The 13897-nt window shown below is 35.1% G+C and overlaps 1 protein-coding gene across 2 annotated transcripts; it reads right to left on the bottom strand.

The window, feature by feature from the left end:
- Nucleotides 1–4638: 4638 nt before the first annotated feature.
- LOC120080097 (GPN-loop GTPase QQT2) lies at nt 4639–10864 on the bottom strand. 2 transcript variants are annotated; one of them, XM_039034654.1, is made up of 7 exons: nt 10648–10864; nt 10076–10159; nt 9185–9320; nt 6810–7036; nt 6017–6307; nt 5334–5539; nt 4639–5205 (listed from the first exon to the last, which is right to left on the bottom strand). In XM_039034654.1, the coding sequence occupies exons 2-7, from the start codon at nt 10151–10153 to the stop codon at nt 4923–4925; spliced, it is 1221 nt and encodes a 406-aa protein (XP_038890582.1). In that variant the 5' UTR covers nt 10154–10159; nt 10648–10864; the 3' UTR covers nt 4639–4922. The 2 variants fall into 2 exon arrangements, with proteins under 2 accessions (XP_038890582.1, XP_038890581.1); XM_039034653.1 differs by having other exon boundaries at nt 10658–10864.
- Between the last annotated feature and the right edge of the window lie 3033 nt (nt 10865–13897).

Raw genomic sequence — 13897 nt, 5'->3', positions numbered from 1 at the left:
GACTCAAGCATGTATGTGGTGACATACAAGTGGATCATGTCTTGAGTGATAACCAAAATGGTCTGTAGTATATGGATAAAGGAGGGAAACCTTATCCTGGTAATGCTATGGATGCGGCCCGCTTTGTGGAATGGTCACAAGTGTTGTGACTTGTCACAGATGGTCTGATCCTGATCATTCGTGTTGGGGACATGCGATCGGGGGCGTCCTATACAAAGAGTTTGTATAAGACCTGACCACGAAATGTTAACGTCTTGTTATATAACACCATTCATGACAGAGACTTCACTTCACTAGGATGACCATAGGTAACATTACCTCAATCCTAAGTGAGTTGGGAACTCCTGCCATTGAGGGCGGTCCTTTGATTTGTATGGGTGCGAGTGGCCAAGTCGCCTATTCAAACCTACCATTTTGGGGATTCGTCTGATTTGGGAGATGGGAACTCAGCTACACAAGATGAAATTCACTCCTTCTCCGAGGCAAGGGTAAGTAGATAGATGGCTCCCTTAAGGGCTGATTCCGGGGCTTGAACGATGTGGCGCCACACACCTTCTCTTGTCTCGAGAGGTGTTCATACATAGTTGGACTATGTTGTATTGTTCATTGGAGGAATCAGTGGTACTTAAGGAGTGAGATGTATCTACAGGGGAAAAACGGTAAATTGGCCCAGCTGTACTTACGAGGATCTGTGAAGGGTCATCATACTCATGATTGGTTATATCCGATGGACACAGAAATATATCTGTGGTAAGAAGAGTTCAGCTGTTGGTCTTTAGTGGAATCACTAACAGTTAACGGATGGTGGATCTCGTGGCTAAAAAGTTTAGTCAGCTATTCACGTACCGTTGGAGCTTCGAGCCACAGGTCCATTAGGTCCCCTGGGTAGCTTGGATAAAGTCAGAACTAGTGTTTGGGTTAATTTAAAATGTTCAAATTGATAAGAGGAAGTTCAATTATATATGATATAATTGGACTGGGTAATTATATATGACATAATTTGCTAAATGTATGAGATGCATTATTTTGGAGAAAATTAGATATAAATATGATTTATATCAAGTAGAGGAGAAAATACATAGTAGATATGTGATATCAAACTATAGGATGTAAATATATATGATTATATTTATTAATTATATGATAATTAATCCCTTTTTCCACGTTCGGACGTGGGTAGTGGGCAGTGTTAGTTATGGTAACCGATGGGTTAAAAATGAAAAGAGTTTTCATTTTGGATGGTGCATTTAATATTTCTTCGACCGCTCAAAAGTTTTCGTGAAACGATCGCCCGAGAGCCTATACGATAATTGCTTCTCCGTCTAAATGATCGTCTACCTCACGATTTATCTAAACAGTCGTATATGTTTTTTTTAAACGATCGTTCAACTTTTCCTAAACAATCTTGTAGCTCGTCTATGCGATAAGCACTTCTGCTATACGAAAGCACTGTTTTCTCTCCCACTTTCTTATTGCCTACATGACTCATTTGTCCTCTGTCTTCTACCAAATTCACCAAAGCCCACCCTTTGGGTTTTCATTCCGAGAATACCCGGGGCTCATTAGTGGTGGTGTCATCCCCATTTCGGCGTTCGTGTTCGCGTTGATCGTGCTATTGCAATCGACATTCCCACCGGGTGTTGATAGATCTGTTGGAGGAATCCACTGCGTTGGGGTTCTGAAGTTCAAAGATAGTCTTCAACTGGTATGGACCCCTTTCCCTTTTAATTATCTTGTTCTGACATGTCGATAATTAGATTTATTTGCATAACTGTATGTGTTGAATGTATATCATTTGTACTGCGGTCACGGTGAGATCGTAGCGATCTGAACACGCTCATGGAATTCTCGGTATGAGATCCTTCAGATGATATGTTACTAGCAAGAAAATCTAAGAAGGATTTAACTCATGTCAAAAATCTCCTAAAGAAAGAATTTGACATGAAGGACTTGAGTCAGTCTAGAAAGATCCTTGGGATAGAAATTCAAAGGGACAGAACGTCCTCAACCCTAACCATAAGTCAACTAAGCTACTGTGAAAAGGTAATAAACATATTCAATATGACAAATGCAAAACCAGTTACCATACCTATTGCTACACACTTTAAACTTTCCTCTGAGAATTCACCAAAAGAAACAAACATAGAACTTTTGACTCAAATGTAATCAATTCCATATAATCAAGCAGTAGAGAGTCTAATGTACTTAATGATATCTACTAGACCAGACTTATCGTACAACACTAGTTTAGTCAGTAGATACATGTCTAACCCTGGAAAAAGACATTGGGAAGCAACAAAATGGATTTTAAGATATCTAATTTGGTCTAAACAGTCAAAATTAACATATCAAAGATCTAATGAATCAAATTTAGAGCTATATGGATATGTTGAATTAGATTTTGCAGGTGACCAAGACAAAAGGAGATCTCTAACAGGTTATCTGTTCTTATTTGGTCCTAACTTGTGTTGGAAAGCAAATTTATAGGTAATCACAGCATTGTCAACCACAAAAGCAGAGTACGTGGCTCTATCAGAAGCAATAAAGGATGCATTGTGGTTAAAAGGATGGATGAAGTACTTTGGTATTAATCAAACAGTAGTTAAAATCTACTGTGATAACCAAAGTGCCATTCACCTTTCCAAAAACCCTCAATATCATTCAAGGACCAAACATATAGATATTAAGTATCACTTTGTCAGAGACAGAATAGAGAAAGGAGAAGTCAAGGTGCTAAAAGTTCATACCACTGAGAACGCAGCCGACATGCTTACCAAATCTGTGAGTAAACTCAAGCTTGCTAACTGTCTTGGTCAGATCGGGTTTTCTGCTTCCTGAAAAAGAGTAAAGACATGTTAAATCTAGAAGGAGAAGAGGTTGCATGTTGAGCTTAAGGTGGAGATTTGAAGATTATAAGTTCATACATTCAACATTCGAGAAGCTATTTCACATTTCTTTAATCTTTACAGTTAGTTATCATAACTACTTGTATAAGAAATTAGTGTAAATACTCATCATTTACAAATTTTAGATACAACAACTACATAGCTTCAAAAAGATCTTGAAAGATCTGTAAAAGAAAAAGAGTCTGTGACTTAGCTTCAATAAAAACTTTCCTTCCCGTGGACATAGGCTTTAATAGCCGAACCACATACATCGCTGAGCATTTCTTCCCTTTCTTCTCATCGTCTACAAGATAGCACGATTGTTTACCATTTTATTCATATCGTCTAGAAGATCGACAAATCGTCTACCTTTTCCTTCTGCAATCGTCTACATGATTGCATATTCGTTTACCTTTTCCTTCTGCCATCATCTACACGATTGCAAGACTCCTCCATCATATACTCGAAGCAGTCACACAGATCAAACAAGAAAGTATTAGGGTTAGAAGAAAGTAAAAGAACACAGAAGGCGGAGAACGAGAGAATCAGAGAGCAAGAGAGAGAAAGAAAAATTAATTTTGCAATAAACACCCATCAGAAAAAAAAATCATTCTTTCATTTTTCCATTAGACAAAGAGTAGTGAGACAGATCACGTGTAAGGCATGAACTGAAAAATCGTGGGTACATAATAGCCAAGTTTTCTACCAACCAAAAGTTTTTTGGGCAAAAGTACTGGGTTCTCGGTTTGGATCAGCAAAAGGCCTCACTTTATTTCATCATTTGGGCTAAAAGTTTCATTAATTCACAAAAGCAAGCCCAACAAGGCCTTCCTCCAAAATGCCGCACTCTCTTCACCGACCACCCACTCGCCCTTGCCACCAACAAGATCATCTCCGCTCAACCTTGCTTTTGCTCTTTAAGGCCTACTCTGGCGCCTCCCTCCGCAATCTCACTTCCCAAATCCTTCATCCTTCCCGTCTCAGGTCCTACACTCGTGGTCGCAAGTGGGTTTTGTATATTCTTCTTAATCGCCTTCAATCCCACTCTGGATTGAGAAGTTTTGTCTGTGTTTATCATTTTCAAAACTTCATGTTCTGTTAGTTGGTGTTGTGCTTTGTAGATAAGTTTGACCAAACCCACATCAAGGAAATTGGGAACGTGCAACGTACGATGCTGGTATATATTGGGCATTTCTAATTTTTGGCCAAAATTGACCAACATTTTGTTTCGAAATCGAGAAGTGATAATCAGAAAGAGATGATGATCAAGTACGATGCTGGTATATATTTTCACTCTCTTTGATGATCAAGTTTCTCAAAAGATAATCAGAAAGAGATGAGAATAACAGGAATGAAGAGTGGAGAGAGACCAAGAGAAAGGAGAGAGAAACTATAAATATTTACGAATAAAATTTAATTTAATAAAAGGTCGCAACCATTTAAGAAACAACAAAAACTAATAAAGACGTGTCTTTGATCAAATTAAAAATTTACAAGTGTGATTGGAATTTAGGGATGCTTTTCGTAATTTTTCCTAAAAAAAAATCACTAATATAAACATAATATTAATAATTAAAACTTGAAGTAAAACCAAAAACCATGCCTCTATATGGCCAATTCATATCTTCCATTTCGGTGTGGTGTTTTGAAGAAAATTGCTGACAATATTTTTCTTTTATACAAAGCAAGTATTTGATGGTAAATTTGAAACTTATAAAAAAAAAACTAGCTTTAATAGATAAGAGGTCACCCAGGTCCAATAAAAGGGAGCACCAATTCTCGACTTTTGATTTTATATTTGGCATCATAAACAGGGAGTCATAAACCATCAAAATGTACAACATTACAAGGACATGGGAAAGTCAGCTTTCAAACCAAAACTCCTATAGATGACAAGGACCATCATCAAAATGGAAAATCACAGAACAAACAATGGCAGATTCTTGTGTTCGGAGTGAATGGTGACTCGGTTCCTTCGTAAAACCTATACACAATTTCATTTTACTTCTCCTATATGCAATCATGTCTGTATCACTACTAAAAGGAGAATCTAGCAACCTCTTCATCTTCATCCTCATCGATGGCATCATCCTCTTCGGTAAATCTTTCGTAATCATCATCATCTTCATCTTCTTCATCAATCTCTTCATCATCATTGTCAACAATCTTAGTTTTATTCTTGTCATCCTTCAAACCGGTGCTCAAAACCACGGTTTGTCCCTTGGAGCTCTCCATATCTCTCCTCAACTTCTCCATGTTTTCCCGTCGGCGCTCTTCCTCTAACCGCTGCTTTTCGGCAACTCTCTTGTCAAGCTCTGCCCTGAAAAAAAAAAAAGGCCAAAAGTAGCATAAATATCAAAGTTGTTGCAACTTTCAAACCTGTACAATCGTTCTCTAACTGATAGATTTACAGATGAAAAGATTCAGAGCTTTATTTGGTCTAGTTACTTGTAGTTTTCCATGTACTCCTCGGCACTGGATTCGATTGCTTTAAAGAAAGAATCCATTCCGGCGCCAGAAACTGCAGAAACTCCAACAGATTTCAAGTTCTTATAGAACTCATCCAGCACAAGGGAAAGACTATGACTTAGTGTGGAGGTGTAAGATTTATCAGAACTGACTGCAACTTGAAACGCTTCAAAATCTTCCATCCACTGCATGCACAATTCCTTTTTTAACATTCTCAAATTTCAAGAGCTTTGTAATACTATTGATAATCTAAAGAGGGAAATATAGAGCGCAATAATGTTGATGTGTCTATATACAGGCAAAGGTTCAAGAGCAGATCTTTATTGAAAATGAAGCATTTCTTGGGGGGCAAAGGTCTAAGTTTTCAATTGAGAACATTAGGATTCTAACTATATTCTCTCTTTCTTTGTTCCTTTTTAATAACACTAGGATATGCTCATGGCTCACTCCACCCCACTATTCATTGGGAGACTTTGCCCACTACCCTAGAATGGCCTTAATAGACAATACCAGTACGGATTTTAAATTATTATGTTTTCCATGGCTTAAACTTGGACTCTTGAAGGGTAGGTCTTTACCAGCAGGGGTCACCGCTTGGGTGATTCCACTCTATTATATAAAAAAAGTAATTGAAGAAAGCCCAAGTTACTATGGCGAATTACCTCCAAAGCAAACTCGTGTTTTGCCACATCGGTCTTATTAAAAACCAACACAACTGGCAACCTTGTCTTGTAGAGGATAGAACAGGCATAAAGCATGTTGCTCATGAATGTGACTGGATTAGATGAACGAGGTGTATCGACAACATAAGCAATTACAGTGGGAAAGGTGGAAGCAAAAGCCTCAGTAATGATGGCCCCAGATGCAGACCACGTGAATATCTCGATCTGACCAGGAGTATCGACAAGGACATAATCAAGCTGATCTGCTCGTTTTTCAATCACTGAAATTACCTGAGATTACACAGTCCAACAAGAAACTTTTATACGATAATACAGCAGAGTATGTTATGTATAGTATAAATTTAGAAGAAATACTATGTACTAAAATAATATTGGAAATATGCAATCAATATCAACTTGATGCACTTGATGTGAGAAAGCCATGACTTCTAAATATACACGAGCATTAGTCCTGAACTTTCACGTTAGCATAAAATCATCTTTTACTGTTCAGAAAACAAATGATGAAAAACATCATCATTCCAAACTGAAGGCCAAGGGAGTATTTGGCTAAGGAGTTGGACCGAGCGAAGTTTGTTTGGGTCAAGGAGTTAATAAGCCCCACAACTAAAAACATTAATTTTCTTCACAATTCCTTAGAATTCACAACTCTACACCTACCCACACCCCCTAAAGATCCCTGGAGGTGGGGAAACGGAATATGCTTGGAATATCGTTTGCTGTAATGGGAAAGTGAACATAAATTAAGAAAGAGATACATATGAAATTTCACCTCATCAAATTTGGTGGCAAACAAGTTAAGTGACGTTAAAATTCCTCCATTAGGCCCAAGATTGAATTGTTTCATCACTTCTTTGTACCGCACAGTATCTCTTATATCAATATTTGCACCAAAAGGTAGTGTCATTACAGCAGGATCGAGATTCATTACATAACCCCTGATATTTGATGCATGTGTGTGGCACACCAGACGATGAAGCAAAGTTGTCTTCCCACTCCCTGGAAAAGCCACATCATTACAACAATGTAACATTAAACCGAAACCAATAACATTTCATTCAAATAAAATAAAATAATAAAATAAGATAGCAGGTAGGAGCCTGTAAAAGCTAAAAGAACAGAACATTCATAAAACTCTTGGGTCACCTGGCAAACTTGTTTCTGGAAATGGTTCTCAAAATAAGACATCTACAAACTTGTTTTATGTTGCACCCCATGTTTTCTAAAAACTTGTTTCTGAATCACAAAACAATGAAATGTTTTGTAATCACCTTTACTTGCTTGGGGGTCTCCCCTTTATTTCATTTATTCAATGAAATATTCCTTATCTAAAAAAGAACCACAAAACAAACTCAACCTCAATTCCGTAGATATCTTTTTTCTTACAAGGAACACAGAATTTTTCATAGATGAAATAAAATTTTACAAATAAGTAGCAAGAGCTTACATGCAAAAACGACAAACAAACAACTAAACAAATACAGAAACCAACTAAAAGACCCAAAAGCCACTAAACAAGAATTTTATCCAAACAACTAGGTCTAAGACCCTCCTAATATAACTAGCAAAACACTCCAAACAGCAAAATCGAACTTTTTACCACCTCAAAGACCTTGCAATGGGTAAAATAGCAAGAATATCTTCAGCTTCAAGTATCAAATCAATCTTAAAACCACCCACAACATCCTGTAGCCAAATGACCTCAATAGTTGTGACAACAAACAAGACACAAGCTTGGAAAACACATTGATTGACTTGTCAAATTGGCAGTTTTTTTTTTAAATTAGGACAACCCGCCTAACCCTACAACATTTGAGTATACGGAAACACGTAGGATATTAAATACTAAGTAGGTGGCCAGCATGGATTGACTCATGACCTCTTAGCTCTTTATCAAGGTCATGCCCTCTATTTACCACTAGGCCAACCCATGATAGTTAATTGGTACCATCTTATTCAAACCGAAAACTTCATGATAACTTCTTTATACCAGAAACATAGAGTTGATTTGGTAGGACAACCAACAGCTTCAGAGTAAGGTTGAAAACCAAAGCTTGAAAAACCAAATGGTAAAAACAACAAATGGATATTGAAGATCTTTTAAGATGTCTGATTTTACAAATTGTCAAGATACTCTTTCAAATATTTCTTCAAGGAAAGGTTGAGTTGAGACATATGAAACATCAACCCAAATTTAATCTCATAATCCATCTATCCACTGCAGTTGCACAAAACTTATCTAACAAGCACACCACTCAATCTCTTTACGATTGACAATGTTACAAGAACAAAAAAAATAACAAACAAACAAACAAACAAACTTTCAAGAATAAAAAACAATCCATCTCATAGACAAGGTTGTATATTTGAATATAAATAAGCATGTTAGACCTTTTCCCTCTATTTTTTCTTCTCTATTTTCCCCTTCTTAATTCTTCTCACTTTTTTGTGGTCTCTCCTTATCTCTATTATTTAAACCATCTTATTTTCTCTTTCCACTGTCTAAAATCTCTGTTCTTAAACTCACTGAAACTTTTCTATCTCTCACTCTATTTCATCCTTTTCATCTTTCTTTGCATCCTCAACGGGGTACAGATTATAATAATAATAATAATAATAATAATAATAATAAATTTTTTTATTTAGAAAAAACCTTAGAAGCATGGAAAAGAAGATACAATACAGAAAATAATATCCAAAACCGAGACCTTTCATAGCCTAAGAAGTTTCCCAGAGATTGACCGTATTTAATTAACATGATCTTATACTAAAGAGGCTCTTATCCCTGATGGAGCCTCCACATGCATTCAAATAGGATGAAATATTTCCTCTCTCAAATTTCCTATGATCAAGTTTCTGAACTACTAGGGAAGGGTGACAAAGCCCCACCTCACCTGGTAGAACCTCCTCAATCTGGTCCTAGATATGGGATTCTGGAAACCGAAGGAACATGGGTAGGCAAGTGGGCATACTTAAAAATATACCTTACAGAAGTTTAAGTCCATCCGTCTCAAAATAGGGGCAATATTTAGTTTTACTATTTGTAAGTGATGAACTTCAATACAGACACCATGGATTTTAACACTAAGTTAAGATTAACTGCATCCACAAACTTCCACAGTGACAAAATTTTTCATTGAAAAATACCTGCCATCCCTATGACAATGATAATAACTGGTTTTCGCCTGAAGTTTGTGGCTGAAGACCCTGCATGCCCAGATGATTCTTCAATATTTAAGTTCTTAATTGAATCAGCAAGCTCCTCTTTTGCTTTACCCTTATCCTTAATATCAAAATACCAAAACGACTACAAATCAAGACCATCTCTTAAATTCTTAACAACTTATTGACCAAGGCAGTTCAAATGTAACCAAAACACATACACACACACAGAAAGTAAAACCCACGCATTTTCTAAAATCTCATAACTAAGTGATTAATGCACCAAACAAGAAACTTAGAAAATAATTTCCTCCAACTTATTGAACAAGGCAGTTGAAATGGAACCGAACAAGAAACTTAGAAAATGATTTCCCCCGACCTTTTAATGCACCAAACAGAAAGGAGCTAAATATTTTTTGAAGAAACATGACAAAATAAGATTATAACTCCTCAATATTCAAGTTCTTAATCGAATCAGCAAATCCCTCTTTTGCTAACCCTTCTACATACATATGTATATATATATAAACTATCCGAAAAGAGGAAAAAACGGAGTCATATATATATATATATATATATATATATACACACACACATGTATACATATTACAAAACCAGATGTGTTTTCAACATATTATTGGAACATGGTCAAAATGTGACCCAAAGATACACATACAACAGAGAAAGTAAAACCAACTGTCTATTTAAAAATCTCACAACTACTGGAGTAAAATCCTAAATAGACGAGACAATAAACTCAGAGAATAATTTCATCACTTTCTTACGCACCAAACACCAAGAATTACCATATATCCAAAAGAAAAACAATACAAAAAAAAAAATTATACTTAAGGAAACTAAAGGTACTTAATATACATTTGAATCTTCAGACTCCATTGGCTTGCACTCAGTATCATCGTATGATTTATGACCCACATCAGAATCGATATCCATTGTTGGCTGAAACAACAAACACAAGTTGATAAATCAGTGAAATAAAGCTCAGACTTGTTCTTACTCTCCTTTTCTCCCGCCTGGTCTCTGAGAGAGAACAAGCCCTGAAATCCTAGCATAAATGCAAACGAAGACTCATGGTCGGTCTCACCCACCACAATATTAATTTAAAAACTCATCAAAAGCCAAAACCAAAAATAATCTACCACAATAAATATGGCCGAGGACATTTTTCCATCGATCAAAAAAAAATTCCCTCAATTAACAAACATGTACAAGAAAACAAAAGGCAGAGGGTAGAACACGGTAGTTCGAGAGTCAAACTTTGCCGCATTCTTTTTCGTTTGCTATTACAAACAAAAAAAAAAAAAAAAAGAAAATCAAAATGACTCAAAGTTTCTTTCATTAGACAAGTCTTAATTTGAGTTCTCAAGTGAGAAAAAATACGAAATGGAGATAAGGAGAATATCGGCAACAATAAGAGAGTAGAAAACCAGTGCAAACCGCTAGGAGAGAGGCTACAGCCGCACGAGCGGAAAGTGGGGGCGGCGGCACTGAAACGAAGAAAGGCGGCGGCGACGATGGCGGCGACACTGAGCTGCTGAAATGGAGAAGTAGCCGGTGAAAAGTAGCTGCTGAAATGTAGTCGGCCTGCGAAAAATAGGAATGGGAAGAAAGAAACAGGCGGGATGGACGGGGTCAAGTAGAGTTAGGGCATTTCTTTTAATATTTATAAGGAAAATCATCCAACTTCCATATTAGTCAAAACCGTTGGTATGACATAAATGGGATATAATGCATATAGAAAAAAAATCGAGTAAATATCAATTAATATCCATAAATTTTGAGTTATATCAATTAAAATCCTAAACTAAAAATTATATCAATTTGAACCCTAAATTTTAGAAATTATATCAATCTTAATTCTAAATTTTTGGAGTTGTTTAATTTAAACCTCAAACTAATAATTCTACTAATTTAGATCCTGCACTTTCATAATCGTATTAATTTAAACCTTGAACTTTCATAAATATATCAATTTAAACTCTAAATTTTCATAAGTATATCTAAATAAAATATAATGAAAGGTTTGAGTTGATACAATTATGAAAGTCCATGGTTTAAATGATACACTTATAAAATTTTAGGGTCTAAATTGATATAATTATTAGTTTGGAGATTAAATCGATACAATCCCAAAAGTTTAGGATTTAAGTCAATACAATTATAAATTTCAATAGGTAAGGAACCAAAGTTGTAAGCCCACACGACGCATACACATAAACTAACAATGAACGGGTCGAGTTTTGTAAGTTCTTGAAATCAATGAAATTTTTTTTATGGATTCGTGTCTAATATATCACGATATATGGATGGTAAAGATGGAAAATACTGGGGTTGAAGACACATGAATTGAAGGAATTGAATTACTAGCGGAGGCGTGTGATTACTTTCCTTCAATTAAATTCAAGAAATTCAAGTTACAAAATACTAAAATATAGTGAGTTAAGCATGCTTTTGTACAAGTTACAAGGAAGAAGAAGTTACTATCTTTGAAGAACCGTCTTCAGAAACTTCTCTTATTCTTGATGAAAACACAGCACGTATAATTCTCAAACTGAACACCATCAACAAACCTTCTCTGCTACTCTCTGGACAGGGAAGGGATGATGAGATCCTCTTGAAAAAGAAGGGAATAGTGTTATGTAGAGAACTCTTCTCTGCAAGTTTTGAGAGAGAGTTTTCTGGGAGAGTTTTCTTCCTATATGTCTCTCCCTCTCTTTTTGTAGAGAGTTGTTGTATTTTCTATGAATAACACAATCCACGTAAAATAAGTGAGGGGGTTACAACTTCCTTCCCAAGGGATTATTTAATTTAATTAAATCTAATTTAATCAATTCATTTATTAAATATCATATATTTAATTTAATGTATGTATGAATCGTATTCTAATAGACAATGCTCTCGTAACTTATAGTTTTAATATGGACCTCATTCAAATTAATTTTAATCTATAGATTTAATACAAATTCAATTCATATTAATTTAACATTTGAATCTTATTCAAATATTAATACTCTCTTATTATATAGTTTAAATTTGAATATAATTTAAAATGAACTATATATTATAATGTATCTATATACATTATATTAATTATATTATATACAATTAACATAAATTTCCTTAAACTAATTTGAACATTTCAAATTCTTTCAACACTAAAATCTTTGTTTCACCCATTGTGAGCTAGCAATGGACCTAATGGACCTACAGTTATAAGCTCCAATGATACGATATCAATTAATTAAATTCTTTAAATAAATTAATCAATTTTCATTAACTATAGGGGCACTCCACTAAAAACTCATAGTTGCACTCTTATGAACTGTAGAATATTTATGTGTCATTAATTTAACCATTTCATATAAGTTAATCCTTCACAAGTTGTTCGTAACTATAGCTAGATCAAATTATCATTTTACCTCTGTAGTTACCTCTTGGTCCTTTAAGTACCACTGATCATTTAATGAACTTTATGGTTCGACCATAAACAAAATCCTTCTCGGACCAGTGAGAGGGTAAGGTCTCATTGTTCAAGTTTTGGAGTCAGCACTTAAGGGAATAACTTATCTACTTACTCTAAATATGGGAATGAGTGAATTTCATCTGGTGTAACTATGTTTCCAACTCACCACTCAGTCTCATCCTTGAAATGGTAGGAATATTGAGGTGGTGACTCGAGCCACTCTCACCCATACAAATCAAAGGACGATCTTCATGAGCATGAGTTCATAGCTCATTTAAGATTGAGATCGAGTTACATATAGTCATCATTTGAATATTAATCTCTTCAGTTAACAGTATTACAAAGAGAGATTATATATTTTGTGGTCCGGTCTTATACAAACTCATTGTATAGGATACCCTCACTCACATGTCTCCACGATTTGGATCAAATCGTTTGTAACACTTACAAAGTGGGTCATATCGACAGTGTTACTAGGATAAGACACCCAAGCTTATCCATATATTATAGACCTTTTAAGTTATTACTTGAACACAATCCATTTGTATGTTAACAACATATTGTTTAAGTTACATTAAATAACCTTGGATCTTAGTTTATTGGATTTGAGTCATGTAAGAAAATAAATAACATTTTATTTATTAGAATAAATAAAAAAAATTGTATTTAATAATTTGTTTAGAAATTTACAAACCACGAGTTTAGGGCATAAACCCCAATATGATTGTCACATTCTGCTTCATCAACTTCTCCCTATTGGTATTTGAGCATACTTATAAAAGAATGTGTCCACTATTATTGTTGAATTGTGTGCATTGTTCCATGATATATGTGCAAAAACAATATGTATCAGTGAATTGAACCGATTACAAGTAGATATCATAGTCATAATTTACAAGTTGGAGAAAATCTTTTCGCCAACATTCTTCGATGTAATGGTGTATCTTGTTGTTCACTTACCATATGAAACCAAAGTGGTTGGTCCAGTTAGTTAGAGTTGGATGTATCCTATTCAAAGAAGTTTATGAACATTAAAGCAATATGTACGGAATAAAGCACGTCTTGAGGGATCTATAGCGGAGACATTTATAATGAATGAATCATGGAATTTTGGTTTGAAATATCTTACTGGTATTGAAATGAGATTCAACAAAGATGAAAAAAAATGATGATAACATTCCCGGGTATGAGATGTGTGGTAAATTTGAATTTTT

Source organism: Benincasa hispida, chromosome 6 (assembly GCF_009727055.1).
Source record: "Benincasa hispida cultivar B227 chromosome 6, ASM972705v1, whole genome shotgun sequence".
Taxonomy (NCBI): Eukaryota; Viridiplantae; Streptophyta; class Magnoliopsida; order Cucurbitales; family Cucurbitaceae; genus Benincasa; species Benincasa hispida.
Note: the sequence above shows the minus strand (reverse complement) of the source record. Positions and strands in the feature narration are given on the sequence as shown.